This window comes from Pinus tabuliformis, chromosome 1_2 (genome assembly GCF_031772625.1).
Source record: "Pinus tabuliformis cultivar Carrire ecotype Pingquan chromosome 1_2, CPIR1, whole genome shotgun sequence".
Classification (NCBI taxonomy): domain Eukaryota; kingdom Viridiplantae; phylum Streptophyta; class Pinopsida; order Pinales; family Pinaceae; genus Pinus; species Pinus tabuliformis.
Genome location: NC_142298.1, coordinates 256,571,529 through 256,599,202, shown reverse-complemented (window position 1 = coordinate 256,599,202; position 27,674 = coordinate 256,571,529). Strand labels below are relative to the sequence as shown.

Genomic DNA, 27,674 nt, shown 5'->3' with positions numbered 1-27,674 from the left:
CTTAGTAGAAGGAAGGCCCGACATGTAATCCATGTAGATGGATTCCCAAGGTCGATTAGGGGTAGGCAGCGGAGTATAGAGGCCTTGCTTCTTGATGGTTGAATTGGCAATGGCGCAGGTAGTGCAGGATCTGATGTACTTCCCGACATCCTGTCGAAGATTCATCCAATAGAAATACTTCTGCAGTATTGCCACCATTCTCTCAACCCCGAAATGCCTAGTGGCCCAGCTATAGTGCGCTTCCCAAATCATCTTGGCGCGCTCGCTTGAAGGAACACAAAGGTGTCCCAGGTGGCATAACAAAGCATCCTGGAGGTGAAAATCTAGAACTTGCTGACCCTTCAAGAGCGTCTGGTATGTGTGGCCGAATTCTGGGTCGCTTTTGTAGAGAGGTGACCAATCAAAAGTCTCGTGCCCACGAGAGTTGAGCACGGTGGTTAATGCCATGATCGGTGGTCGGCTGAGGCAGTCTGCAACATTATTGGTGTTGCCCTTCTTATACTTAATATTCAAATGGAACTGTTGCAGGTATGTGGACCACTTCTGATGGCGATCATTCTGCAACTTCCCTTGTGTCTGTATGAACTGCAAGGGTCAGTGGTCTATGTGGATGATCGTTTCCTTCCCCAAAATGTAATGCTTCCATTGTCGGCAGGCCTACACAATGGAATACATCTCTTTGTCATAAGTGGGATACTTCTGGACTGTGTCTGAAAGTGTCTCACTATGATATGCCACTGGATGCCCCTGTTGAGTAAGGACTACCCCAATAGCATAGTCGATCTTGTTGCAAGTCTGGTAACATGAGCACTAGTGCAAAGCAGAGGCGATGTTTCAACTCTGTGAATGCTTTCTGTTGAGATTTAGACCAAAAGAATTTTTGTTTCGCTCCTCCCTTGGTAATTTGACTCAAGGGCCAAGTGATATGAGAGAATACAACACAAACCTGCGGTAGAAATTGGCAAGACCCAAAAAGCTATGGAGCTCTATCAGAGTGGTTCAGGCTGGCCAATCCCGAATGACTTGGATCTTGGCTGGATCCACATGCACCCCACTTTCATCAATAATGTATCCCAGATATTGAACCTGGGTCATGCAAAAAGTGCATTTCTCCAAATTGGCACACAGCTTGTATCACCGCAGTGTTTGGAGAACCTGTCGGATGTGGAGAAGGTGCTCTTCCCAACTGGTTGGAGATCAGGATGTCATCCAAGTATACCACTACAAATTAGTTGGTGAATGGCCACAAGATGTCATCCATCAGCCTCATGAAGGTTGCAGGAGTATTTGTCAACCCGAAAGGCATAACCAACATTCGAAAAGGCCCTCCTTGGCTTTGAAGGCAGTCTTCCACACATCGGAGGGTTCGATTGGTACCTGGTGATATCTGGACTTCAAGTCGATCTTGCTGAAATATTTTGTCCCCTTGAGTTGGTCCAGAAGGTCATCAATTCGTGGGATTAGGTACCTATTCCGAATAGTGATCTTGTTCAACGCCTGATAGTCAATACAGAGTCTCCAAGTCCCGTCCTTCTTCTGTACCAACGCGATCGCGCTCCCATATGGCGATGAACTTGACCAGATGTGACGTTTTTGCAATAGCTCTTGAATCTGTCTCTTGATTTTGTCATTCTCCATAACGAAGTGTTGATAGATAGGTCCATTGGGCAATGGCGCACCTGGGGTCAGATCGATGGAGTGCTTGACCTGACATTGCAGAAGCACCCCTGCGGGGGAGGTGAAGATGTCCTCGTACTCCTCCACAACATTTTCCATCTGTTGTTGTCGTGCGGAAGGGCCCTTTCTAGAGGTCATGGCCACCATCTTCTTCTTTCCCTGAGGGCGTATCATCAAGAAAACAAATTTCCCGGTTTTGGAAATGACCTTACTACATTGTTTTGCAGTAACCAAAGAGATGGCGGTAGGCGGTGCTACCTCTGGTATCTTGTACAACTTATTTCCCAAAGTAACAATAACAGAACGAAGCCTTGACTCATACATAGCAGATCACTTCAACAAGTATGGTTCGCCTAATAATACATCACAAACATCAAGGGGAGCAACGTCACATAATACCTCATCCGTGAAGGGCTTGATGTTGTATGGAAGGCGGCACTGCTGGCTCACGCGAAGATTCCGTCCTTGGTGAAGCCACTCGATGGTGTACGGTTGTGGGTGTGTCGTGGTCGATAAGCCCAACCGCTTCACGACCTCTGCTGAAATGAAATTCTTTTGGCTCTTGTTGTCGACAATGAACTGTAGCGGGGAAACCTTTACCCACATCTGGGAGTAGAAGAGGCACTCCTCCTTCTCTTGATCTTCGGGTTCCTCCTTCTGGATCTTCGTGGTGGGGGCTTTGCATCGATAATCTGCTTCCCTTTGTCATTCCCCTTGTGGGGTTCTAACTCAGAGTCGGAACATGCATCTGATTCCGAAGCCTTCAGCTTGGCCACTAGTGACTGTTTGGCCCGACACTCACTTATGTTGTGAGTGGAGCTCTTATGGAACTCACACCACTTTCCCGTGTCCTTCGGCTTCACGGTGTTGTTCTTTGCTTACGGCTTTGGCAAGTTGTCTTGGGCCACCCCGCCTTGGCTTTGTCCTTTGTTCTGTGGTTTGGGGGCACCTTTCCCTTGCTTCGGATTCACAGATCCAAAGTCTCGCTTCTTCTGTTTAAACTTCTGCTCAATCTTGACAGCGTATCGGTATGTCGTGCCAAGCAAGGAGATGTCCAGGAACTCCATCTCATCCTGGATGTACCTGTGTAGGCAGCCGCGATACTTGAGTACCAAATGTTTCTCAGAATCCTTGATACCCAACTTCATGTGAAGGGTATGAAAAACATTGGTAAACTCTGGCACATCTTGGTCCCTTCCCTACCGCAGCATTGTCCACTTTATGTATTTATCCTCATAGCTCCCGACAGGGTAGTACTGCTCCTTGATGGCATCCCAGAATGAGTTCCAAGTGGGTGCGGCTGAAAACAGCAAGGTCGTACTTTCATCCTTCTACTCACAGTAGGTTTCCCACCAGCCCTTGACGTGGGGGGCGGCTTTGAGAAGAGCAAAAGTAATCTTTTCTCCGCTGGAAAAATCATAAATAGAAAAATATCCTTCTAGCAGATTTAACCATTTATCTACGGTGTTTGCGTCTATTTGGCTCTCAAATATGGGAATGTCAAAGTTTATTTGTACCTTAAAAGGAGTCGAGCTTCCAAAGTGACTGCTGGATGTGGATGCACTGTCGGTGGGCAACCGCTGAACGATCTGGGAAAAGTGATCCATCATCGCGTTCCTTTGTTTCTCGAGGGCCTCCTCGAGCAATATTTTGATAAGATCTCCTACCCCCTGGTCTTTCTTTTCTTCCCCCATGGGCGGTCATCGGGGTTTGCGAGGTTGATCTTGCAAAGGATCAACCAAATCGACCCCTAACTCCTTATATCCCGACCTTGTTGGGGACATGCAAAGAAAAACAGAGAAAGCGCAGATCGCTCTAATACCACTGATCTGGATTTGAACAGGAACGCAACAAATTACAGATATAACCATAAATACAAAGATGTAGTAGAAATAAGAGTTCATTTCATTAATATTAACTACTAAAATATGCTTACAAACAGAATGGAAATAAGACTAGCTCGGGCGATGGTAGCTTATCTCTGAGAAGAGATGTGGCAGCTACATGTCTCTGAACTGTGTTACAATGAGGCTCAAAGGCCTATTTATCATTGAGATGCAATGGAAAACCCTAAACATCCAAAAACCTAACCCTAGGAGATGAAGCGCCAAGCTATGGGCCTCATTTGGGTAAATTGGTACATGAACTTCCCAGGGTCGTAACTTCGGCATACGATCTCCGTTTGACATGCACAATACCTCGTTAGAAAGATCTATCCGAGAACTACAACTTTTGAATTACCAACATCAGTCTAAGACCCATGTTTGTCCCAGTTTTCCCAAAAAACGTCATTTAGGGCCTCAAAACGGCTCCAAAAGTTCAAGGCTCGAAAAACTGCCAAAAGTAGTAAATTGTGCTACAAATAAGGAAATTGAAAAACTGAAAGAAACAATGGTGGGGGTCCAAGTGGAATAGGCAGGTGGCCACCAATATCCACCTGGATCATGATATCAATATGCTTGGAGTGTTCATGGAACATGGGATTCTCAGAAAGACGAATCCCACTTTGGTTGTCGCAGTAGATCACGGTAGTATCCAACACATGCCCAAACAGCTCACTAAAGAGCTTCCTCAACCAAACAGCTTCACAAGAGGCCATACTTGCAGCAATGTATTCAGCCTCAGCGGTGCTCAAAGCAACTGATTTTTGCTTCCTGCTCATCCAAGATATCGAAGCAGCACCTAGTGAGAAGCAATATCTTGATGTGCTCTTACGATCCACCATATTGACAGCCCAGACAGCATCAGAACAACCATGGAGCCTCAAATTCCCGGCAATGTATCTCAGTCCATAGGTGATTGTGCCCCGGAGATATCTCAAGAGATTCTTGGCAGCAATCCAATGTATGTGATGAGGCTCGACCATAAATTGACTCAATGTATTCACTGCAAAGCATATGTCCGGACGGGAGTTCACCAAGAACATCAAGGCCCCCACGAGTTGACGATACTCAGAAGGATTTCCAAAATCAAGCCTAGCAGCACTTCCACATAGCTTCTTGAAGTTGAGTTCCATCAGAGTAGTCACAAACTTACAATCCACCATCCCAAATCTTTCAAGTAGCTTCACAATGTATTTTCCTTGAGAAAGGAAAATCTCACCTGGCTTTTGTCCGACCTCCAAGCCTACAAAGTAGTGCATCAATCCTAGGTCCTTCATCTCGAATTCGAAAGCCAACTCCCTCTTGCATTGATAAATGAGAGGGTCTACACCTATCAAAAAGAGATCGTCCACATAAAGTACCAAGATGAGAGGTCTATCATTTTCAACCTTGAAGTAAAGGTTCATATCAGCTTTACTTCTTGTAAAACCCAGCTTCATCAGATAGTTGTCGATCCTCTCATACCAAGCCCGAGAAGCTTTCTTCAACCTGCATACATGTGTCTCTCGATCTTGAACTTCAAACCCCATAGGTTGCTCCACATAGACTTCCTCCTTAAGTGAGCCATGCAAGAAGGCGGTCTTGACATCCATTTGATGTAAATTCCATCCTTGAGAGGCAGCAAGGGCAATGATCGAACAAATGGTGGTATATCGAACAACTTGATGCAAATATGAAATATCTCATCATAGTCCACACCTTCCTTTTGAGAGAAGCCTCAAGCAACAAACCTAGCCTTGAACTTTTCAACACATCCATCAGCTCCATGCTTGATCTTGTAGAGCCATTTCGAGGTGACAACAGATTTATCCTTAGATCCAGGGACCACATCCAGACATCATTCTTCATAATTGACTCATACTCTTTGTTCATAGCATCCTTCCAAACTTGGTGCTTCACAGCTTCTTTGAATGTGCAAGGCTCAGTTTGAACAATGGTGCTCATGGCAGCTACGTACCCTTGGTACCTATTTGGCTTCTTATTTTCAGGAAATGTCCCCCTTGGTGCAATATGTCTCTTGGCATCTTCGAGAGTGTCCCTAAGCCATGAGGGTCTCCTTTTTGAGGAGGAGAGCTCATGGGGAGGTGGATCAATGGGATCCATCGGTCCTTCAGCATCGGGCATCAGCTCGTCCTTTGGTTCTTCCTACTTTCCTGTATCTTCTTCTTTGTCCTTCCTTGGAATAGGAAGGTCTCTAACCTTCCCAAGGGCAGCATCTTCATTGAAGGTGACATCATGACTTATTTCCACTTCTCTTTGACTAGGCACATAGATTCTATATGCCTTCAAAGTTTCACTGTAGCCCACAAATGTTCATTTCTTCCCAGATGCATCCAATTTGCTTCTCTTTTCTTTCGGCACATGAAAATACATGGGGCTACCAAAAATTCTAAAATGTGAACCATCAGGTTTCTTACCGGTGAAAACTTCTTCGGGGGTTTTGGAGTTCAATACTTGATGAGGGCATCTATTTTGAACATACACGGCAGTGTTGGCAGCTTCTCCCCATAGGAACTTCAGAAGGCCTTAATCATAAAGCATGGCACGAGTGGCTTCTATAATGGAACGATTCTTCCTTTCAACAACTCCATTTTGCTCGAGAGTATATGCGGTAGTAGTCTCCCTCTTAATGTCCGCTTCTCATCTCTACATAGTCATTGACCTCATTTGATTCATATTCTGTTCCATTATCGGTCCTCAACATTTTGATCTTTTTCCCTGTTCGATTTTCAACCAAGGCTTCAAAAGAGCGAAACCATTTGAACACTTCGTCCTTCTTCAAAAAATAAATCCGAGTTTTGCGAGAGAAGTCATCCACAAAAATAACATAATACAAACATCCTCCCGAAGATGTCACAGGCAACATACCAGATAGATCAGAATGAAGCAATTGCAAAATGTCAGTAGTCTTACTATCACTTGAGGGGAATGGTCCCCTTGTATGTTTTCCTTCGGCACAACCCTGACAAACACCTTCATGTTCTACTTTAAATTCGGGCATACCTGTCACCATCTTCCTTGCATCGGGTAGAGCCTTATAATGAAGATGAGCAAACCTTCGGTGCCAAGACATAGTTCCCAGTGGACTTCCTCCAACTTGATATAGGTTGTCAACCCTGAATCCAAGAGTGAATGCTTCTTTGAAATTTCTTTTCCAAACACATACCTTTCCATCAATGAATGCCACCTTGAATCCTTTGTCCTCCATCGTTGAGATAGATGCCAGGTTCTTCTTTAGATCTGGTACATATAGTACTTCTTGTAGATGAATGGTGTTACCTTGATTCAATTGAAGAGTAACATTCCCAGTTCCTTTCACAGGATAGGTGGCATTGTCTCCAAGAATGATTTCCAAATTTGTATCATTTTCCATCAAATTTGAAAGAGCCTCCTTACACCCAGTAAAGTGCCTTGAGGCACCACTATCAATCAACCAATTATCTAAGGTATCCGGAGGAGACATAATAGAGAGGGCAGATATAAGATAAAATTATTTTTTCTTGTTATCTACAACACTAGATTCATCATACCTGGAGTTTCTTGATCTTTTGGGAGGCCGACCATTTCCATATTGAGTAGCAAGAGCATTCCTCTTTCCGTTCTTGTTGAACTTGCCATTCCTTTTATTGTTGTTGCCTCTGAAATTGTTGCAGTTGTTGTTGTTATCATCATACCAAGGTGTATCCGTTTTATTAGGACACTCCCTAGCATAGTGGCCAAACTTGTTACAACTGAAGCATCTTCCCCTCTTCCATCCTTGAATCCTTGTCTTCCTTGACCTTGTTTCTTTGAACCAGCATTGTTCTTCCTTTTAGCATGAGCGGAGAATGCAGTAGGATCATTCCTATTTGAAGGCATGTCTCTCTCCATCATCCTTGTCTCTTCTTGAGTACATCTAGTCAATAATTCATCAAAACCTGGAACCTTATCATTGTTGAGGACAGTAGTGTTGAACACATCCCATTCACGAGGGAGACCTCCAAGGGCAATGAGAGTGAGCTCCCTGTCAGCAATAACTTCTCCAATGGATAGAAGATCATTTTTTATTTCGGTAATCCTCATGAAGTAGGATTGGATATCTTCTCCTCTTCCCTTCTTTATGTCCTTCAACTTGTTCTTGAGAAAGAGGACTTGGTTTGCATAGCTAGCTTTAAACACGCTAACTAACTTGTCATACATCTCCTTATATGTGCCCAAATCGGAGATGTAAGCAACGAAATGCTTGTGAATAGAATCCCTAATGATCTTCTTAGCTTTCACCTCGCCTTTCTTGTAGTTTGTCTTAGTGGCAGCCAGTGCATTTGAAGGAGGTTCAGCAATCTTTCCCTGCACATAGTCCATAGCATCATGCTCTTTCAAAGTCAAGTCAAGAGACATCTTCCATGCATGATAATCAAACTTATCATTGAGCTTGTCATCAAATTTGAAGTAAGATGAGGGAGCCATTGAATCTTGTCCTTGTCCAACAAATCTTAGTGATTGCTTTTCTCACTCTTGCTTGGGCTTTGTCTTCACCTGAGCTCCAATACCACTATGCTTTTTACTTCAATTTTTCTTATTAGCCCAATATCAATTTCCAGATTAGAAATCACATTAACATTGATAGTAAATGCAGGTAGAACATAAACAATAAACAAAAGGCCAAGACAAGACGACACAAAATTTGGCGGATGCAAGGAAAAAACCCCAACATGGGGAAAACCCTTTGATCAAATCTTCTTATTATTCTTCAAAATTTCGGCACAGAGAGAGAGTACATCATAGAAAATTTCCTTGCCAAATCACTGTCAAAACAGTCCAGACAAACAACAGTCAACAAGATGCCCTAACGAGAAAGTCAACACTAGTCAAACTAGCAGAAAATCTCCCCCAAATGCGCTCGATCAAACCCAGTCAACTTGGCCTCCAAAGTCAGTGAAAATCAACCAAAAACAATGCTGAAAATCTCGGTCAACATAGTCAACGTCGCAATCAAAAGTTTTGTAGTCAACGCAGGTCAACCTACTCTAATTGCCTCGGTTTTTCTGCTAGGAGATGTGGCCTCAAAAGATCATAATAACTCCCTGAAAATTGCAATCAAAGTAGATGAGTTGACCCTCGATCAATGCTAGTCAACGCCCTTGCAAATAGCCCAAAAACAGTCCTACGATTTCTGCTTGAAATTTTCGATCAACCCAAGTCAACGTGAGAAGAGAGAAGAGTTGCTCCTTTGTTGTACAAACCAATGAGGAGATGAGAGAGAAAGATGTGTTGAGTGATGATCCAAATGAGGAGAATGTCCCTCTTTTTTATACAATTCGATGAGGGGTGGAGACACATCTATTGGGGCATCATCAGCCTACATTAGACTTCTGTCCGACCTTGACAATTTGCCGTGTGAGAATTATATTTTGCTAATTTTAGGTATGTTCTATGCTTAGCGCAATTTACTTCAATTTTTCCATATTAGCTCAACATCAATTCCAGATTAGCAATCACATTTAGCATGATAATAAAATGCAGATAGAACATAGACATAAATCGCAGAAAATAAGCCAAGACAAGAGGACACAAGATGTGGTGCCAGCCAGGGACAAACCCCAATGTGGGGAAACCCTTGATCATTTCTTCTTATGTTCTTCAATAGTTCAGCAAAGAGAGATGTAGTATATATACATCAGAACTCAACATTTCGACTTATCAAAATAAGAGCAGAGATCTTCTCTATGAAGATAACACATGAGGTAGATGATCTGAACTGAGGTGAAGGCATACTGCTTCAACTGATCCTTCAAGGTGACTCCATCACCATGTTGCACCCATCATTGTGCTGCACCTCATCATCATGCTGCACCCAATCAGTGAGTTGTACCTCAACATTGCACTACGCATACTGCAATACATCATCATCATGCTGTTGCACCCATCATCATCAAGCTGCTGCAATACATCATGTTGCTGCTATACATCCATGCTTCTGCTATACATCCATGCCCATCATCACTGTGCTGCCCCATGTTGCACCATGCTGCACCCATCCTCACTGTCACCTATATGCTGCAGACTGTAATACTGTCATGGGACAGCCTTAGCTGCTTGTTATGGCTTGCAGCCCAGCAAAGCAACAAGTTGTAGCAACCCTTTCAATCAAGCTCACAGATCATCACCAATATGCCCAGACAATCCTTAATTAGGCCACGCTGCCATCTACAGCAATGTGCCATCATAACAGCCATACAAGACTACTAATGAGCCTCTCTCAACAGCAGATAAGGGTTGCGTAATAAGTCTTCCTCCATGACAGCTTCTAAACAATGGTAGTCCTTCTCTTCCACGCTGGAAGTTCCACTACCCTTGGTATTAGAATAGAGACCCTTTTCCTTACCTAAAGGCTCCTTCTGCTTGCTGCATATAAGAGCTTTACAAACTGATTTTTCTGCGAGTGTATAGGAGTCTTTGACTATGTATAAGGGTCACCCTTTGAACAGCAATTAGGGCTCTTTAGAACTGCGGATTATAACACCTTTGATGACTGTGTTTGGGGCAGCATAGAGTCCTCCTCTTGCTGCGAAATAAGGCCAGCATTTAGAGTGCATTCGGACTGTGACTAGGGCATACACAGAACTGCGGCTAGGTCTCTTTTAGACCAGCATGTAGACCTCTCCTTACTCTGTGTTAGGGTTGTCCTCCTTCATGTCTGCGCTAGGCCTTTTTGATGACTACGTTAAGGTAATCTCCGTAGGGAACAACGTTAGGCCTTTATTGATCCGCAATTGTGGTTCTTCTAGGACAAAGTTTAGGCAACGTCTTAGGATCTCTGCGTTTAGGGCATGACAGCGTTAGAACCCTTGCTCCCTGACAGCATTTAGGGCAGTGTACTTAGGCTTCTTATTGCTGTGTAGAAAGGTCTCATTTAGTACAACGTAGAACCTTTCTTAGACTCCACCATAAGGGTTGTCCTCCATGATAGCGTTAGGCTTTTACCATATTAGGGCAGCATAGAGCCTTCTCTCCCTTCACTACATCTAGATCTACGGCATGTCTTCTTAGGGCAACGTATACTCTTAGGGACTCTTCCTTCCACTAAAACCTAAACGAGTGGAGAGGAAGAGATCACAAGTGAGATGTATGTGTGTCTCAAATGACTTGCAAGCCACCTCTTTTTAAACTAAAACGTTGAGCACAAGTGGGGGCAATTTGGTTGTTGGCCGACCTTGACGAATTGTCCCATAACACTAATAAATTCATATCTCCATGAATGAATGTCGGAATCAAATTATCTTTAGATCAATCCTACACCTCTCAACGAAAGGAATCCAAGAAAAATATCAATTGCCATGAATAAGTAGACCCACATGGAGTTTGGACCTAGTTGCCAATTTTAACACTCCCTCTCAAATAGGGAGAACTCCATCTGCTAATCCATCAGCCAATTTGTACTATCTCTTCCATCAATGCCCTACACTGCTCTGCTGAACTATGAAGAAGAAGAAGTGATCGAGAATGTATCATGCCATCCTCTACTGACCCGAAGTCAGTCCCACATAAAAGAGAGTGTTTCATACCACTCTTACTGATCCAAAATCAGTGCCAAATAAAGAGAGTGTATCATACCACTCTTACCGATCCGAAATCAGTTCCAAAAGAGAGTGAGTTATATCACTCTTATTGACCCAAAGTCCGTTCCAATTGATCCCAGATCAATATCATCCTAGCATAGGGAGTACGGTAGTAACACGATGCGTCCACTGGTACTACTATGGTCCTTATCTTCATTTCCCTAGTCATTGGCTAGATGAGAGGTACTTCCCATGAGTCCCAGACTGCATGGGTAGGATGTCCCAGCAGGAGAAGGATGAACCACTCATCCTGCCTACATGTCGCCAGGGGTATCCTAGGGGAAGGTTGAACCACTCACCCTGTACACAACAAATCATTAGGGGAAGGCCGAACCACTCACCCTATGACTGTGTCTCAGCGGGAGAAGGCTAAACCACTCATCCTGCCTACATAGCAGACCACTAGGGGATGGTTGAACCACTCATCCTGCCTACATAGCAGACCACTAGGGGATGGTTGAACCACTCATCCTGCCTACATGTAACATAGCAGACCACTAGGGGATGGTTGAACCACTCATCCTGCCTACATAGTAGACCACTAGGGGATGGTTGAACCACTCATCTTGCCTACATAGCAGACCACTAGGGGAAGGCTGAACCACTCACCCTATGGTCGCTCATCGCTCCAAAATGTACCCCCAAGCCCCCCGGAGCTCCCAGAGCTCAATGTCCATGTCATACAGGACCCTTAGGAGAGAGTCTCTCCACGACTCCTAGTCGTTCTAGGAAAGTCAGGAATTTGACCTTTCCCAGGGGCTTCGACATAATATCAGCGACCTGCACATCAGTCCCAATGCGATGGAGCCTTCTTGCTCCTCGACGTACCATATCGCAGATAAAGTGGTACCTGATGTCTATATGCTTGGAGCGATCATAGAACACGGGATTCCTCAACGAATCCCCCTCTGGTTGTCACAGAAGATCACGATGGTATCCAGCACGTGTCAAAACAGCTCACTGAAGAGCTTCCTCAACCAGGCAGCTTCACACGAGGTCATACTCGGCCCCAGTGGTGCTCAAAGCAACTGACTTCTGTTTCCTGCTCATCCAGGATATTAAAGCAAAAACCAAAGAGAACCAGCACCTCGAAGTGCTGTTGCGATCCTCCACACTGTCTGCCAAATCAGCATTAGAATAATCATGCAGCTTCACATTTCCGGCAATGTATCTCAATCCATGAGAGATTGTGCCCTGAAGATATCTCAAATGATTCTTGGCACCAATCCAGTGAAGCTCAACCATATATGATCTCAACATGCTAACTGCAATATATATATATATATCCGGACGGGAGTTCACCAAGAACATCAATGCTATTATGAGTTTATGAAACTCAGAGGTATTTCCCAAAATCAGGTCCGACATCACTACCGCACAACTTCTTAAAGTTAGGCTTCATCGAGGTAGTCATGGGCTTGCAGTTCACCATTCCAAATCCGGAATCCAACTCCCTCTTACTTCTGAATATGAGAGGGTTTGTACCTGCCAGAAAGAGATCGTCCACTTAAGGTACCAGTATGAGAGGTCTATCATCCACAACCTTAAAGCAATGGTTTGGATCAGCTTCACTCCTAGTGAATCTCAGCTTCATCAGATAGTTGTCAATCCTTCCATACCAAGCTCGGGGTGTTAGCTCTAAATCCCTCAGGTTGTTCCAAATTTGTGGTCTTGCTTTTACAGGAGGCGAATGGTCCCCTTGTAATATTTCCTTTGGTACATCTTGGGCATGTACCTTCATGCTCTTCTTGAATTCAGGCATCCCTGTCACCATCTGTCTCACATCGGGTAGGGCCCCACAATGAAGATGGGCAGACCTCCGGTGCTATAGAAGAGATGTGTCAACCAACATGGTCCCCAATGGACTTCCTGCAACTAGATACAAATTGCCAACCCTGAACTCAAGAGTAAAAGCATCTTGAAAAATTCCTTTTTCAAACACGTACCTTTCCATCGATGAATGCCACCTTGAAACTTTTGACTTCCATTTCCGAAATGGACACCAGGTTCCTTTTGAGATCAGGTACATAAAGAACTTCTTGCGAGTTATCCTAATCCATTTGAAGAGAAACATTCCCTACACCCTTTCCTGGATAGGTGGCATTGTCTCTAAGAATAATCTTCATGATTGTTTCCTTCTCTATCAAATTAAAGATAGCTTCCTTCTATCCGATGAAGTGCCTTGAAGCACTACTATCAATAAGCCAAATTCCCAAAGAGTCTGAAGGAGAAATAGTGGAGAGGGCGAATATAAGATAATACTCCTTTAGCTTATCAAAAACAACATTTGATTCTTCATACCTGGAGTTCCTTGCTTTCTTTGAAGAGTCGGCCATTTCCTTGATGACCTGCATTCCTTTTTCCTTTGCCATTGTACCTGTCATTCCTTCAATCATTGAAGATGCCCCTAGAATGGTTGTTATCGTCATCAAGTGATGTGTCCCTTCTATTCGGACACTCCTTCGCGTAATGGTCAAACTCATTACAAGCAAGGCATCTGCCTTTCCTTCCACCCTTAGATCCGGACTTCCCATTGAAGTGATCTTTAGGTAGGCCATCAGATGCTTCTGCTGCACCACTCTAAAAATATTCTATGATTCGACTTCACCCTCGGTGAATTTGAAGAGGGATGAGGAACCCATTGAACCTTTTTGTCCTTTCCAACTATCTTCAATGATTGCTCTTTCACTCTTTCTTGGGCTTTGTCTTCACCTCAGCTCCGATACCATGTTAATTTTAGGTATGTTCTACGCTTAGCGCAATTTACTTCAATTTTTCCATATTAGCTCAACATCAATTCCAGATTAGCAATCACATTTAGCATGATAGTAAAAAGCATATAGAACATAGACATAAATCGCAGAAAACAAGCCAATGCAAGAGGGCACAAGATGTGGCGTTAGCCAGGGACAAACCCTAATGTGGGGAAACCCTTAATCAATTCTTCTTATGTTCTTCAATAGTTCAGCAGAGAGAGATAGTACATATACATCAAAAGTCAACATTTTGACTTATCAAAATAAGAGCAAAGATCTTCTCTATGAAGATAACACATGAGGTAGTTGATCTGAACTCAAGTGAAGGCATACTGCTTCAACTGATCCTTCAAGGTGACTCCATCACCATGATGCACCCATCATTGTGTTGCACCTCATCATCATGCTGCACCCGTCATTGTGTTGCACCCAATCACTGAGTTGTACCTCATCATTGCATTATGCATACTGCAATACATCATCATCATGTTGTTGCACCCATCATCATCAAGCTGCTGCAATACATCATGTTGCTGCTATACATCCATGCTGCTGCTATACATCCATGCCCATCATCACTGTGTTGCCCCATGCTGCACCCATCCTCACTGTCACCTATATGTTGCATACTGTAATACTGTCATGGGACAGTGGACAGCCTTAGCTGCTTGCTATGGCTTGCAGCCTAGCAAAGCAGCTAGTTGTAGCAGCCCTTTAAATCAAGCTCACGGATCATCACCAATATGCCCAGACAGTCCTTAATTAGGCCATGTTGTCATCTACAGCAATGTGGCATCATGACAGCGATACAAGACTACTAATGGGCCTCTCTCAACAGCAGATAAGGATTGCGTAATAAGTCTTCCTCCATGACAGCTTCTAAACAATGATAGTCCTTCTCTTCCACGTTGGAAGTTCCACTATCCTTGGTCTTAGAATAGAGACCTTTTTCCTTACCTAAAGGCTCCTTCTGCTTACTGCATATAAGATCTTTACAAACTGATTTTTCTGCCAGCATATAGGAGTCTTTGACTATGTATAAGGGTCACCCTTTGAACAACAATTAGGGCTCTTTAGAACTGCGGATTATAACACCTTTGATGACTGTGTTTGGGGCAGCATAGAGTCTTTCTCTTGATGTGGAATAAGGCCAGCATTTAGAGTGCATTCGGACTGTGACTAGGGCATACACAGAACTGCAGCTAGGTCTCTTTTAGACCAGCGTGTAGACCTCTCCTTACTCTGCGTTAGGGTTGTCCTCCTTCATGACTGCATTAGGCCTTTTTGATGACTACATTAAGGTCATCTCCATAGGGAACAACATTAGGCCTTTATTGATCCGCAATGGTGATTCTTCTAGGACAGAATTTAGGCAACGCCTTAGGATCTCTGCGTTTAGGGCATGACAGCGTTAGAACCCTTGCTCCATGACAGCATTTAGGGCAACGTACTTAGGCTTCTTATTGTTGTGTAGAAAGGTCTCATTTAGGACAACGTAGAACCTTTCTTAGACTCCACCATAAGGGTTGTCCTCCATGACAGCGTTAGGATTCTACCATATTAGGGCAGCGTAGAGCCTTCTCTCCCTTGACTGCATCTAGATCTAGGGCATGTCTTCTTAGGGCAGCGTATACTCTTAGGGACTCTTCCTCCCACTAAAACCCAAAAGAGTGGAGAGGAAGAGATCACAAGAGAGATGTATGTGTGTCTCAAATGACTTGCAAGCCACCTCTTTTTATGCTTAAACATTGAGCACAAGTGGGGGCAATTTGGTTGCTGGCCGACCTTGACAAATTGTCCCATAACACTAATAAATTCATATCTCCATGAATACATGTCGGAATCGGATGATCTTTAGATCAATCCTACACCTCTCGACGAGAGGAATCCAAGAAAAAAAATCAGCTGCCATGAATAAGTAGACCCACATGGAGTTTGGCCCTAGTTGCCAATTTTAACAAATTCAAAATCTCACTTCTGCTCATCCAAACAAGATGATCTTTAGATCAATCTTTCACCTCTTGGAAAGAGGAATCCAATAGAAATATCATCTCCATCATATGAGTTGTCCAAGGTGGATTTTGGCCCTGGTTGCCAATTTTAACAATTTTTGTTGCTACTACTACCATTATTGCTAAGGTTGCAGAGGAGTTTTAGGAGTTCTCAAACACTCAGCCAGATTATTTGTGTAGCTCATGTTGATGATGCCTTGTCTAGTAGTGGTGATTAGTTTGATCATGATGAGGAGTGATCATGTTGATCATTGTTATGTAGACTTGTAGTAGGCCAGTGACCCCATAGCTTATAACATTGTTTTTGGACTCTAGAGGCCCATTTAGAGCCTCATTGATTATGTATTTTGCTGCTGATATGTATTGCACTCAGTGCCAATTTGATATATTCACCTTTACCTAGTATATAGATGAGCAAAATTTGCATATTTTATCTCTATTGGTTTGGAATCATGATTTTAAAACTTAAAAATAGTTTTTCATTAAAAACTAATTATTTCATGTATTTTCTTAAAGACCAATTTTTTGAGCTCTGACCAATCCCGGTTTGACCAATTCTGGTTTGAAACTCGGTTTGGTAAGTAAACTGATCCAGTGACCGGTTCCAGTTTTTAAAATTATGTTACCTACCAAGGAAAAATTCTACTTGTCCTTTTTCTTTGATGAACCTACAGCGCTCATCCCCCTTTAGATTTCTTCTTGGACACAGTGTCCCTACAACCTTTCCTAGTTGGGAAGATTCTCTCTACCATTGATTGCATCTTAGAAATTCTCCCAAGACTTATGAAGTCCCAGCAGCACAAGACTCACAAGGTCTTTGTCTACTACAATCTTGCCCACTCCAGCTAGCTCATCCTGAACCTAAATGAACTTCGAAAGTTATGTAATGATGGGCTCTCCTTTGCTCATCTAGATATTTCTTAGCTTGTCCTTCAAGGCAAGCTTCCTGGCATTAGTGGATCCCTGATACAAATCCAAGATGACTTTCCACATCTCGTTTGTTGTTGTCTTCCCATGGAGATGAGGGACAATATGGTCTTTTACCCCCTCAAGAATGATCCTCTTGGCCTTGGTGTCAATCCTGTTACGTTGGACCAACTATGGGGATCTGCAGACACAGTTTGTGGGTTCTTCACAAATTCTAGCACCCCATTATCTTCCAACACTACTGAGATCTGCTCCTCCATGAGGAGATGTTAGAGACTCCCTCTAAACAATGATTTGCCCTTAGTCCTTGGAACAATATAATGCTTATCCAAAAATTGCTCCTCAAAACTTTAGTACAAGCCCACTGACTAATTTGCGCTCTTCACTGACTGAACAATTCTAGTGTTGGTTTTTCTATAGAGCATTACTTTGATACCATGTTAAATTTCTTGAAATTTTGCGCACTACTTAGATGAATAACTAAAAACAAGGCAACTAAAAGCTGAAACCAAATTTACTTTCACCAAGATACAGAGTTTCTTAACTTTCAACATGCAGTGGAAAATAATCAAGATAAAAACACATGCACACAAAATTGACACGCTTGTTTTACCCATGAAACCCAAAAGGGAAAACCTACAAGTTTGTTGTGGTCTTTTATTGATTGTTCTTTGAGAAAATGGATCTATTACAATTCACGCTGCTACTGCAGCCAGCGATTTGTCTCTGAGAAAGCGCAAGGCTTCTATTCTGTTAAAATTGGCAACTAGGGCCAAACTCCATGTGGATCACCTTATTTATGGCTGCTGATATTTTTCCTAGATTCCTCTTGTCGAGAGGTGTAGGATTGATCTAAAGATCATCCGATTCCAGAAAGTATTTATGGAGATATGAATTTATTTCTAATTACTTGACAAATTGTCAAGGTCGGCCAGCAGCTAAGTGTGTGGCACACATGCCCAACATTTCATATAAATAGAAGAGAGGTTGAGTCATTTGCAACTCATCTCATCACTCATCTTCTCTCTCTCCTACACATTAGATGAGCCTCTCTCTCTCACACGTGTGGCTGAAAAAGGAAGACGCAGATTTCTGATTAGGGCTGCGTTGACCAAGTTTGACCAAGGCTGCAGGAAGGTACTTTGACCAGCGTGGACTCCTCTTTGACTGCGGATTAGGTGTGGCTGCTTCTCCTTGGCAGGCCGCAAATTTTGGCACACAAACCGAGGTGATCTGACCTCAGGTTTGACCAGCGTTGACTGTCAAAAGGTTGACCGCAGATCTGTCCAGCGTTGACTGAAGTTTGACTGTAGTTTCCAACTGTTTTGGGTCGACTCTTCTTGCTGTTGGAAGCAGAGTTGACTAGGAGATCAACCAAGCTGATCGGAGGTCAAATCTGACTTGGTTGACCAGCTTTGACTTTGCTGGTTAGGGTTTTGCTGCTGCTGTTATAAAATTTCAGAATTCTGCATTGTACTATTTCTGTCTACTGAACTATTGAAGATAAAAGAAGATTTGATCAAAAGGTTTCCCCGCATTGGGGTTTGTCCCTGGCTAGCCGCCACATCTTGTGTCTCTTGTCTTGGCTTGTTTTCTGTCAATCATTTAATGTTCTATCTGCATTTTACTTTATGTTGTGATTGCTTATCAGTGGCTAATAAAAGTAAAAGAAGTAAACTGCTCTAAGCATAGAACATACCATAATTCAACATATTCACTAATCTAAGCTCTACAATTGATCTTGGCCTGCCCAATTGATCTCTGTTGAACATAGTCTCGACCTGCTCTATGAATCCTGATCCTTTGCTCCACAGTCCTTGTGCACTTACGGCTCCAAAATATTTGCGCACTTGTGGCTCCTAAATCTATGCGCACTATTGATCTTCAACTGATGCGCATTCCACAATAAATAATTGATCTATGATCTTGTGCCTTCGCCCTTCTCTTTATAGATAGAATTTGATGCATGCAAGGAGGCCTAGTCAAATGCCAATTCACACTGTGTCACGAGTTCCCTTTGCTAGTACTGGAGCAAGTCTTAGTTACACTTGGACTAGCTCTCAGTTAACTAGCTCGACTCCTTAATTTTTTCTAGTCATATTTCGAGTTAACTGAGAACTCAAGTCATTCTCTCTCCAGTCAACACTGAAGTCTTAACTCGTTCTAACTGAACTTGTCACTGCCACCTCATCCTGTAGTCTAACTGAAGAAGACTCCAACTAACTAAAGCTCCAACACTACACATGCAAACTTGATGACCATTCTAGTAAACTGGAAATCAACTCATCGTAACTGAAGTCTATCTCATGAATTCACACTCATGTGAGAGAAAGACTAATTCGTGGTCTTCACTGGCTAAGGCACAAGCTAGAAGACCTTCCATCGCTATATTTTCAACAGATTATAATTCAAGATCAATAGTCACAAGTTTGGCTTATTTTGACTGAATTTGGACAATGTAAACAGTCACAAATATTTTTCATAAATAAATATCAGGGGCTCATTTATAATTTAAATGGCAAAGTGATCTTTAAAGTTTAATTAGACTTTTAAGTTTTATCTTTTCAAGTTATGTCCGTATTACCCATGATAGTTAAGTTTAATATTTTTTGGATTGCTTTTTATATATTAAATATATAATTTTGCTGTTCCCAACCTGTTGTTTCCTGTAAAATTGCATGAAACTTCTAGCTGTTCCAGAAACTTTCGTGCCCGCATTCCCAACAATTCTCCATTCTGGAAACTCGTGGAACATTGGTATTATATTATGCTAATAATATATAAAAAACCTATACTGTTTACCCCAAAATAAAAGTGTTAGTTTTGGTAATTTATTGCTTCTTTCAAATATGATTTACGGATAAAGCTTGGTCATTTTAGGCTAGTTGCAAAAACAAAGTATTCATATTCACAAGACTAATACTTACAAGGCTAACATAAATAACATTCAAATGATATCACTGAATGCCACTTCTGTTTGTCATCCATTATGTAAAGTCAAGCACATTGTTAGCATCAATACTATGCTCATTTGATTCTTTCATGTCACATTTATGATATCTTTCTAAATCGACATATTAGACTGAAAAGGAAAAGCATTCTCACCAACCAACATAAAAGCATAGACATAGTATAAGAGCTCCTACACTCACCTCATCAGGTACACGAAGATATTTGATAGTGTTCCCACGGATATAGCACTCAGGCATCCGCCAAAAACGGTCACCATCCTACATTGCAAACCTCCATTTCAGAAACAAATAACCCACATCAGATTATAAACATATAATCTACTGAGCAATTATAGTAAAATGTCTTTTAACAAACAAACAAAAATATCAGCTGACAAAACAACATAACTAACAAATATAAACTTTTACAGGAAGAGTCATACCTTGGATGTACATATGACCTCACGCAGATGTATGTTCATCCAAGTATCACAGTTCACCAAGTGTCCATTATAAGTTTCACCATTCTTCAATTCAACAAGCTGGCATGCAGAAGTTGTTAGCAATCAGAAATGAATTGATTTCACATATTCAATAAATGAAAAGCATACATAATTCATAATTTCCTCTAAACCTTCAAAACTGCAAAATTAAAAAATGTTTTATTTATACAACACACTTGACACATGCAGGCCTCAAACAACACACATTAAAGCACATCATCCCTGAAAATACTTTCAAATTTCCTCATGAGTGCAATTCCAACAAAATTAATTTCACATATCCAATAATTGAAAAGCATGCATCGTTCATAATTTCCTGTAAAACTTCAAAACTGCACAAATAAAAAATGTTTATTTATAAAACGCACTTAACAAATGCATACCTCAAACAACTTACATTAAAGAAAATAATCCCCAAGAATAGTTTCAAGTTTCCTCATGTGTGCAATTCCTACCAGGTATTAGGAAGGTTGCAACGTGCAATATTGTGCAGTGACAGGCCAATGAAGCCCCACAAGAGGAAGTTGTGAGACACCACAATTGTATGAGAAAGAAAGTTCTGGCCAGCAAGGGTTAAATTACAAAACCTGTGAGAGCTACAAGAAAAGTTGCAAGATACAAAAGCCCCACAAGATAAAGTTGTGTAAAAGAAAAAGCACTGCTAGGATGTAATGTACCCAAGACCCTCAGTGCACTTAGGATATGGAATACTTCTCTTAACAATTCACACCAATGTACAAAGGAACTGAACTTGTTCTATTATTAACTATTTACCATAAGCCGGCATGACAGCACAGATTTATGCAACATAAATGTAAACATTTGATTATTCATGAAACCATGAATTATAAATGCAGGCTAACACAGTCGATCAGAAAAACAAACTTGAAATTAATTCAGCCATGAGATAATAAAGCAATTCCGTATTAATTCAACATAATTCACATATATATTTTAAGAATACTTATCTGCCTGGAATTGCCCAACAACTGGCTGCAAAAAAGGGACATTTCACCCAACTATAGGTGCCTGTTGCACCAGTGCTCTCTGTAACAAAGGCCACCCCCAAGCTGAGGCTATGAATCCACAAGTGGCACACTATTCCTATGGCCAGCTCTAACTTCTCCTCTCACAGCCCAATTCCAAGGCCCACAGTCAGTAATTACACCTACAATTATTCCCAGTCCACAACTCTCTTCCCCATCAACCTAGACAACCCAAGGAATGGGATCCTCTACTCTGCTCAACTGCCCCTCAGGCTATCCCATTTCCATCAAGGGCTCCAGGCTGGCCAGGAAATCTCATGCTGGCATTCCAAGAAATTATGAGATGTAGCTAATTCCCTCAGTGACAACCATTACCATTCCATACAACTACAATTCTCACTTAACTCATGGCTATGGCTTTCACAATTTGAATTCCGTAGGCACAATAGTTTGCTCAAGAACAATATCAACAATTCCCCAAATAAATGACAATTCACATGGTGAATTCTTAATTTATGTTAAGTTCAGATCTCTGATTATTGAACGACCATCAACCTTCAAAACTGAATGACCACAATAATTCACTTGCATGGCAAAAAAGGTAAGGCCTCCTAGTTGCATGGCATTAAGGGACCACATATTTCCTTCATGCACAAATTGCCCTCAAAGCTTAATTAAACATTGATTAGTTAACAATCATGGAACATGATTAAATTATATTTGGGTTAACTCCCTCGGTAAAGTCCTTTACTAAGCCTACTTAAGCCCCCTTGTCTTTCCCCTCTCATGGAGGTCACATTCGCTCTTCTTTTGTCCTCTGTAGCCAGTGACATGTTTTTATTGATATTCAATGTTCAGTTAGAAATCACATTGTTCAGCATATAACCATCATCATGTACATATACAACACTGAACCGAGGATCAAAACTGGGGTATTACATAGAAACAAGGTTGAATAAGCCAAGAAAGACATAATTGGGAAGGAGCAAGGATGAAAATCAACAAAGCACTTGATTACAGACAAGCAGGTTGCAGAAGCCAAATAGGATGGAGCAATAAAATAGGGATTTTCTGTGAAAATATGATAAGGGTTATAATATCTGTGTTATTTAATAAATATCTTGATAATCCAAATTAATGCAATAACAATGTTTTGTGCTAGATACAACTAATTGCTTTCCTGTTTAAAGAAATTTGTAATTCATATGCTCCAAAAGTCCTCTATAAAAATATAAAAAAACAAAATTTGAACTCTTGCCAAAATGGTAGAAGCAATCCTCTAACTTCTGAGTTGTAAATTAAACTACTTTTTAGCAAGGAAAAATAATCATCTCAAATTGATTTAGATGATGTGCCACGTTACTAAGTCCAATGCTCTCTAGGTAAAGTGAAGACTGCCTAGAAAACAGTTTGACAGAAACTTACCATGGGATGACCTTGAGCTGTCCTCAGTAGCGACAAAGGAAGCTATGTAATAACACAGAACGGAAAACCAAACAACAGCATTAGATTAAATGGTAAATAGATAACATAAAGGAAAATATACCATCAGAATTTCAAACCAGCATAACTCTTAATTGTTTCTATAAAGTTGTGTACTTGTACAACTAAAATAGTTGAAATACCATAACACCATACAATTCCAAAAGGCAAACCCCAATGTCTAGAGCAGATTATTACTTTCAGTGGTGTTAACTCAAAATTTAGCATATTTTCATTTTTCCATCAATGGTCATATTTTTCATCATAATTGTCACGGCTGTTGAAAATATGACACACACAGTACAAGGCAACGTAATTGTTCTCACAAAATATGCTTCAAGATTGCTCGTGAATTTAAAGAAAAATCATAAAAATGTCAGTGGTGAGCATTTATTACTTATTACCAATGGTCAGAGCTGGCTGACTGTCTACAATAAAAAACATAAAAAATACTTCTGCCTTGGCGAATGAAATAAAATTTACTCTCTTAGCCAATATTGCAGTTATCAGTAAGTTTAAATTAGGAAAAGTGTTTGAGAATCGACATGGCCATGAAATGGCAATATGTAACAAATGGATTTTTGTTGAAACAAATACTTTTATCATATGTGATAACATTGTTTTCCTTATTGGGTCCTCTATTGAATAGTTAAATGAGAGTATTCTCTTTCCACATTTCTATTACTGCTGAGTGTTGTTGATTTTTTGGGTAGCTGCGGAAGGTATTCCCCAGCTACACAAGTTAAAAGAAAGAAAAATTAAATTTTAAATTAGAAGAAAGAAAAACAAATTTAGTTTGTAAAGAAATGTGCCTCTTGGGCAGCCTAATATCATTATAAAAAGACACTTGAACTTCTCATTTACTCACTCATCACTCACATTTTTCTCTCTCTCTCACACGTGGGAAGCAATGAAGTGGGCCACATTGTTTGACTGTTTGACCAATTGAAGTTTCCGTATGTAGTTGCTTAATGATTCGCTGGGGTGTGCTAAAGTAATATCCTAAATCATTAAAAGTAATTACCAGGTGCAGAAAAATGTGCTTGTCTAATTAGCACTAGAAAATCAGCATGGTATCAGAGCCTTGGTGGAGAAAGGCCTCAACAGTGTGTTAAATTTTTGGAGTTGTCCCAATCTTTATGTATAACATATTTACTTTCACTCCTACCTACATTTATGCAAAGAATTGCATTAGTTATGGTGGGCAGTAAATCCTGGTAAATATGTTTAATTACCAAAATACAAAGAATATACTGCATATTTACTTTTTACTTCTACCTAAATTTATGCAAAGAATCGCATAAATTATGGAGGAACAAAGTCAAACACTAAGTGGGTGGATTATAGCCTAATTCCAATGGAGTGAAATACAAATTTGAATGTGAGGAGAAATTTAACCTCATAGCACCAATGAGTAAATAGAATATGTGTGGTGTGAATAGCGACATAGATCCACTAGTGTTCATAGGAAATTAATCTAGGAGATTTAAAGGGCATCTCAAAGGATTCTCCCAGGATCAAGCATAAACTCAGCAAGAGTGATTTGTGTTCAAGAGGAAGAAATTGTACAGACATCTAGAACCGTGCCAGATGACTGGAAGAGCTTCTAGTTGAAAGGGAGCAGACAACCGGGTAGAGTGGAAGGATGCAGCCTACTAGAGATCTAAAAGGTCTATCATGATGATGAGGAGCAAGAAGCTCCCAAGGATGTGGGTTCAAGTCCCTACGTATCTGTGGAACATCATTCAGATCATCAGGGAGACACAAAACAACCCATTGAGCCAGTGGACTCACTTAGGGTCATTGTTCAAGAATCCAAGAAGAGGCCAACACAGCTTTGAAGTACATTGAAGAATGCAGAGGGGCATGCAGCTCCCTGTGGCACCTTCAGGGAAAGAAAACGTCCTAAGTACTCAGGATATGCAGCACTAATGAGTCACATCATTGATTTTGAGCCATCCAACTATAAAGAGGCAACATGCCAGCAAGTTTGGAAAAATGCCATGATGGAAGAATATCAGTCCATCATGAAATATGGTGTGGAAAATTGTGCGGAGACCTGAGGGGAAATCAGTGGTGACTTCCAAGTGCATCTACAAGATCAAGCATGTGGTAAATGGGTTCTCCAGAAAGAAGGAGAGGACTATGAAGAGACATTTGCTCAAGTCTCCAGATACACTGCTATTAGAACTACTATTCCTATTGCTTCTATTATGGTTTGGAAATGGCATCAGATGGATGTGAAAACCGCTTTACTCAATGGAGTGACTGAGGAAGACTCATCTCTACAGACTAAAGAAGGCTTTGTACGGACTCAAGCAGGCACCTCGGAATTGGTATTCTCACATTGATGGATACTTGATGAGTCTTGGTTTCACCAAGAGTGATGTCGATCACAATCTTTACTACAATGTTGTTAAAGGTGAGCTTGTGATTTTGTTGTTATATGTTGATGACTTGCTTTTGCAAGAGCAGAAAATCTCATTGATCAGTGTAAGAGGGAGATGATCTCTAAGTTCGAGATGAAGGATCTAGGTTTACTGCATTATTTCTCGGGATTAGAAGTGTGGCAAAAGCCGGATGAGATCTTCTTTGGTCAAGGGAAGTATATTGTTACAATCCTTCAAAGATTTGGGGTGATGGACTGCAAGTCCATGGCCACTCCCATGGTTAACAATCTGAAGAAGTTGAGAGGCTCCAACTCAAATTTGGTGGATCCCTCTATGTACGACAATTGATCGGATCCTTGACGTATTTGGTTAATACAAGACCTAATATTTGCTTTGCAATGAACACTCTGAGCCAATTCATGGTGGAACCTAGGCATGTATATTGGATTGCGACAAAACATGTGTTGAGCTATCTGCATGGTAGAATGTGATATTCCTGCTTAGTGTTTCACTAAGGGAATATCGAAATTTTGATCAATTTTGACATTCACACTATTTCACTTAGGAAAAGGGGGAACTAGGAGACCCATATGTGATTTTTGGCCTAAGAGGCACTCCAACTATAGTTCTCAGCGAAAAATTGTGGCTTTGGTGGAATGTGGGGGCCACCAAAGGCATTTTCGGCCCACATGGAGAGTACGCTCTCATTGGCTCGAAGAAGGTGGGAGAAAGTCGATGTGGGCCCACATGGGCAGCCTTGGAGGCAATTCAATAAAAGAGGGAGGAGCTCTCATTTTGGTTATCATTCATCATTTTAGAATTTGTCTTTGACAAGAGCACGCTTGAGCAGTGAGCCAAGTCTGCATGTGTTGTTCAGCACACGGGTGTTTCCGAGCAGAAATCCCAGCCCTTGCTTCGGCAGACTTCGAGTGCCAGCCGAAGGAGGGAGTTCTTCTTCAGCCTAATTCGTACCAGCAGCAAAGAGAGCCACAATAGCGAAGGGAGTGCGCAATCATTGCTAGAGGCACCCCGAGAGTTTGGGAAGTTGAGGGAATTTGAGGTGGAGATTTGGTGGGAAGGCTTGGGAAGCCTTCTAACAAGTTTGCAGGCATTTTGGGACATTTCAGCAACAGATCATCCAAGATGTCGAATTTCCCAGCAGGAGAGCTAGTCAAGCTCAAGGGGGTCGAAATTTCGGGGTCAAGATTTGGCCAAACCCTTCATGGGTTATTCTGGGTTTCTTGAGTAGAGGTCAGGACTAAATTCCCGGAATTTACTGAGCAGTAGAGAGGGCTCTAGCAGCTCTTCATTTCAGGGAGTAGCACCATTTTCTGGGATTTACAGCGCAGCAGTTGGGCCGAATTGACAGAGCTTGGAGGAGGGTGATTCAGGGATCATTGTGGGCTTTGCTAGCTTGTTAAAAGCAAGCCCAGGTGCACTCATTCCAACGCCTTGATTGTACACTTTTTCCATTTAATAAAATGAGTATGCAATGTTGTTGTGGAAGCATTTTCATGGTATGATTGTCTGTTCTAGTTTTTATGATGTGTTGTCTATTTTTCTTTGATTATTTATTGTCAATTTTACCTTAGGGATATTACAGTGGTATCGGAGCTCATAGACTTGGCACAGCCTATGGGAGCAGCACAGTCTATGACATTGGAGGATAGGCAAAACGTGACATATTGGAGGCAGAGGTATAGAAGCAAAGAACAACAATTAGAGATCAACCCTGATCTTGTGACTATAGAACCAGAGGTAGAGGAACCCAACATGGGGAATAACGAGGGAGACAAAAGGGATGAGGAGGAGTTTGCCCAACTCCAACCGAAGGAAGTGCAGGATTTGTCTCTATACATTAAAGGAATGGGGCAGCGAAATAGCAATGGCAACAAGGGTAGAGGAGCCCAAGGGGATTTCCACTATGGAGAAGGGTCTGGAACATCACACCACCATGCATCTCTCCATGCCAACATGCCATTGGTCCAAAACACACCCCCTAGATCCACCATTCCTACGTTCCTACAATCTGGAGCAAGAGGGCAACCAAAGCAGGAGGAAGCACCCTATGGAGACTATTTCCTGGAGTATCAGTCTTATGGGCCTGAATTTGGGAGGGCCATCACTTTCAAAGATTTATGTCAGCTGAAGGGCAACAACAAGTCCAAGGGACAAAATGGAGGAGGTTATATGCAGGGGACAGACTTGCAATGCACGGTGGGGAGGCTATTTCTCCCAACTTTCGATGGGTCCTCCAAGAGCTCGGCCAAGGCAGGGTCAAGAAGTTGGATGTTTATTTACAACTGAACCAAATGACAGAAAGTGAGGCAATCAAGATTGCCACATTGCATCTGGAAGGGGAAGCCCATGACTGGTGGTTCCACGGATTGACCACGTTGGGGCATGTTGGGGTGACTGCCTATGATGATTTCACCAAGAGGGAGTTGGAGTAGTTTGACAGGAAGGATCCGGAGGACTATTTCGGGGAGATAACTAGGCTCAGGCAGAC

The 27,674-nt window shown here is 41.8% G+C and overlaps 1 protein-coding gene across 1 annotated transcript in view; it reads right to left on the bottom strand.

Moving 5' to 3' along the window:
• LOC149205339 (sm-like protein LSM4) overlaps positions 1-27,674 on the bottom strand; it is a 91,755-nt gene that overhangs the window by 51,828 nt on the left and 12,253 nt on the right. Inside the window, exons 2-4 of the mRNA XM_089395010.1 lie at positions 22,719-22,760; positions 20,248-20,346; positions 20,006-20,083 (exon numbers count right to left, since the gene is read on the bottom strand). Of these exons, the coding sequence (XP_089251136.1) occupies positions 20,006-20,083; positions 20,248-20,346; positions 22,719-22,760 (219 nt within the window). The remainder of the gene's footprint in view (positions 1-20,005; positions 20,084-20,247; positions 20,347-22,718; positions 22,761-27,674) is intronic.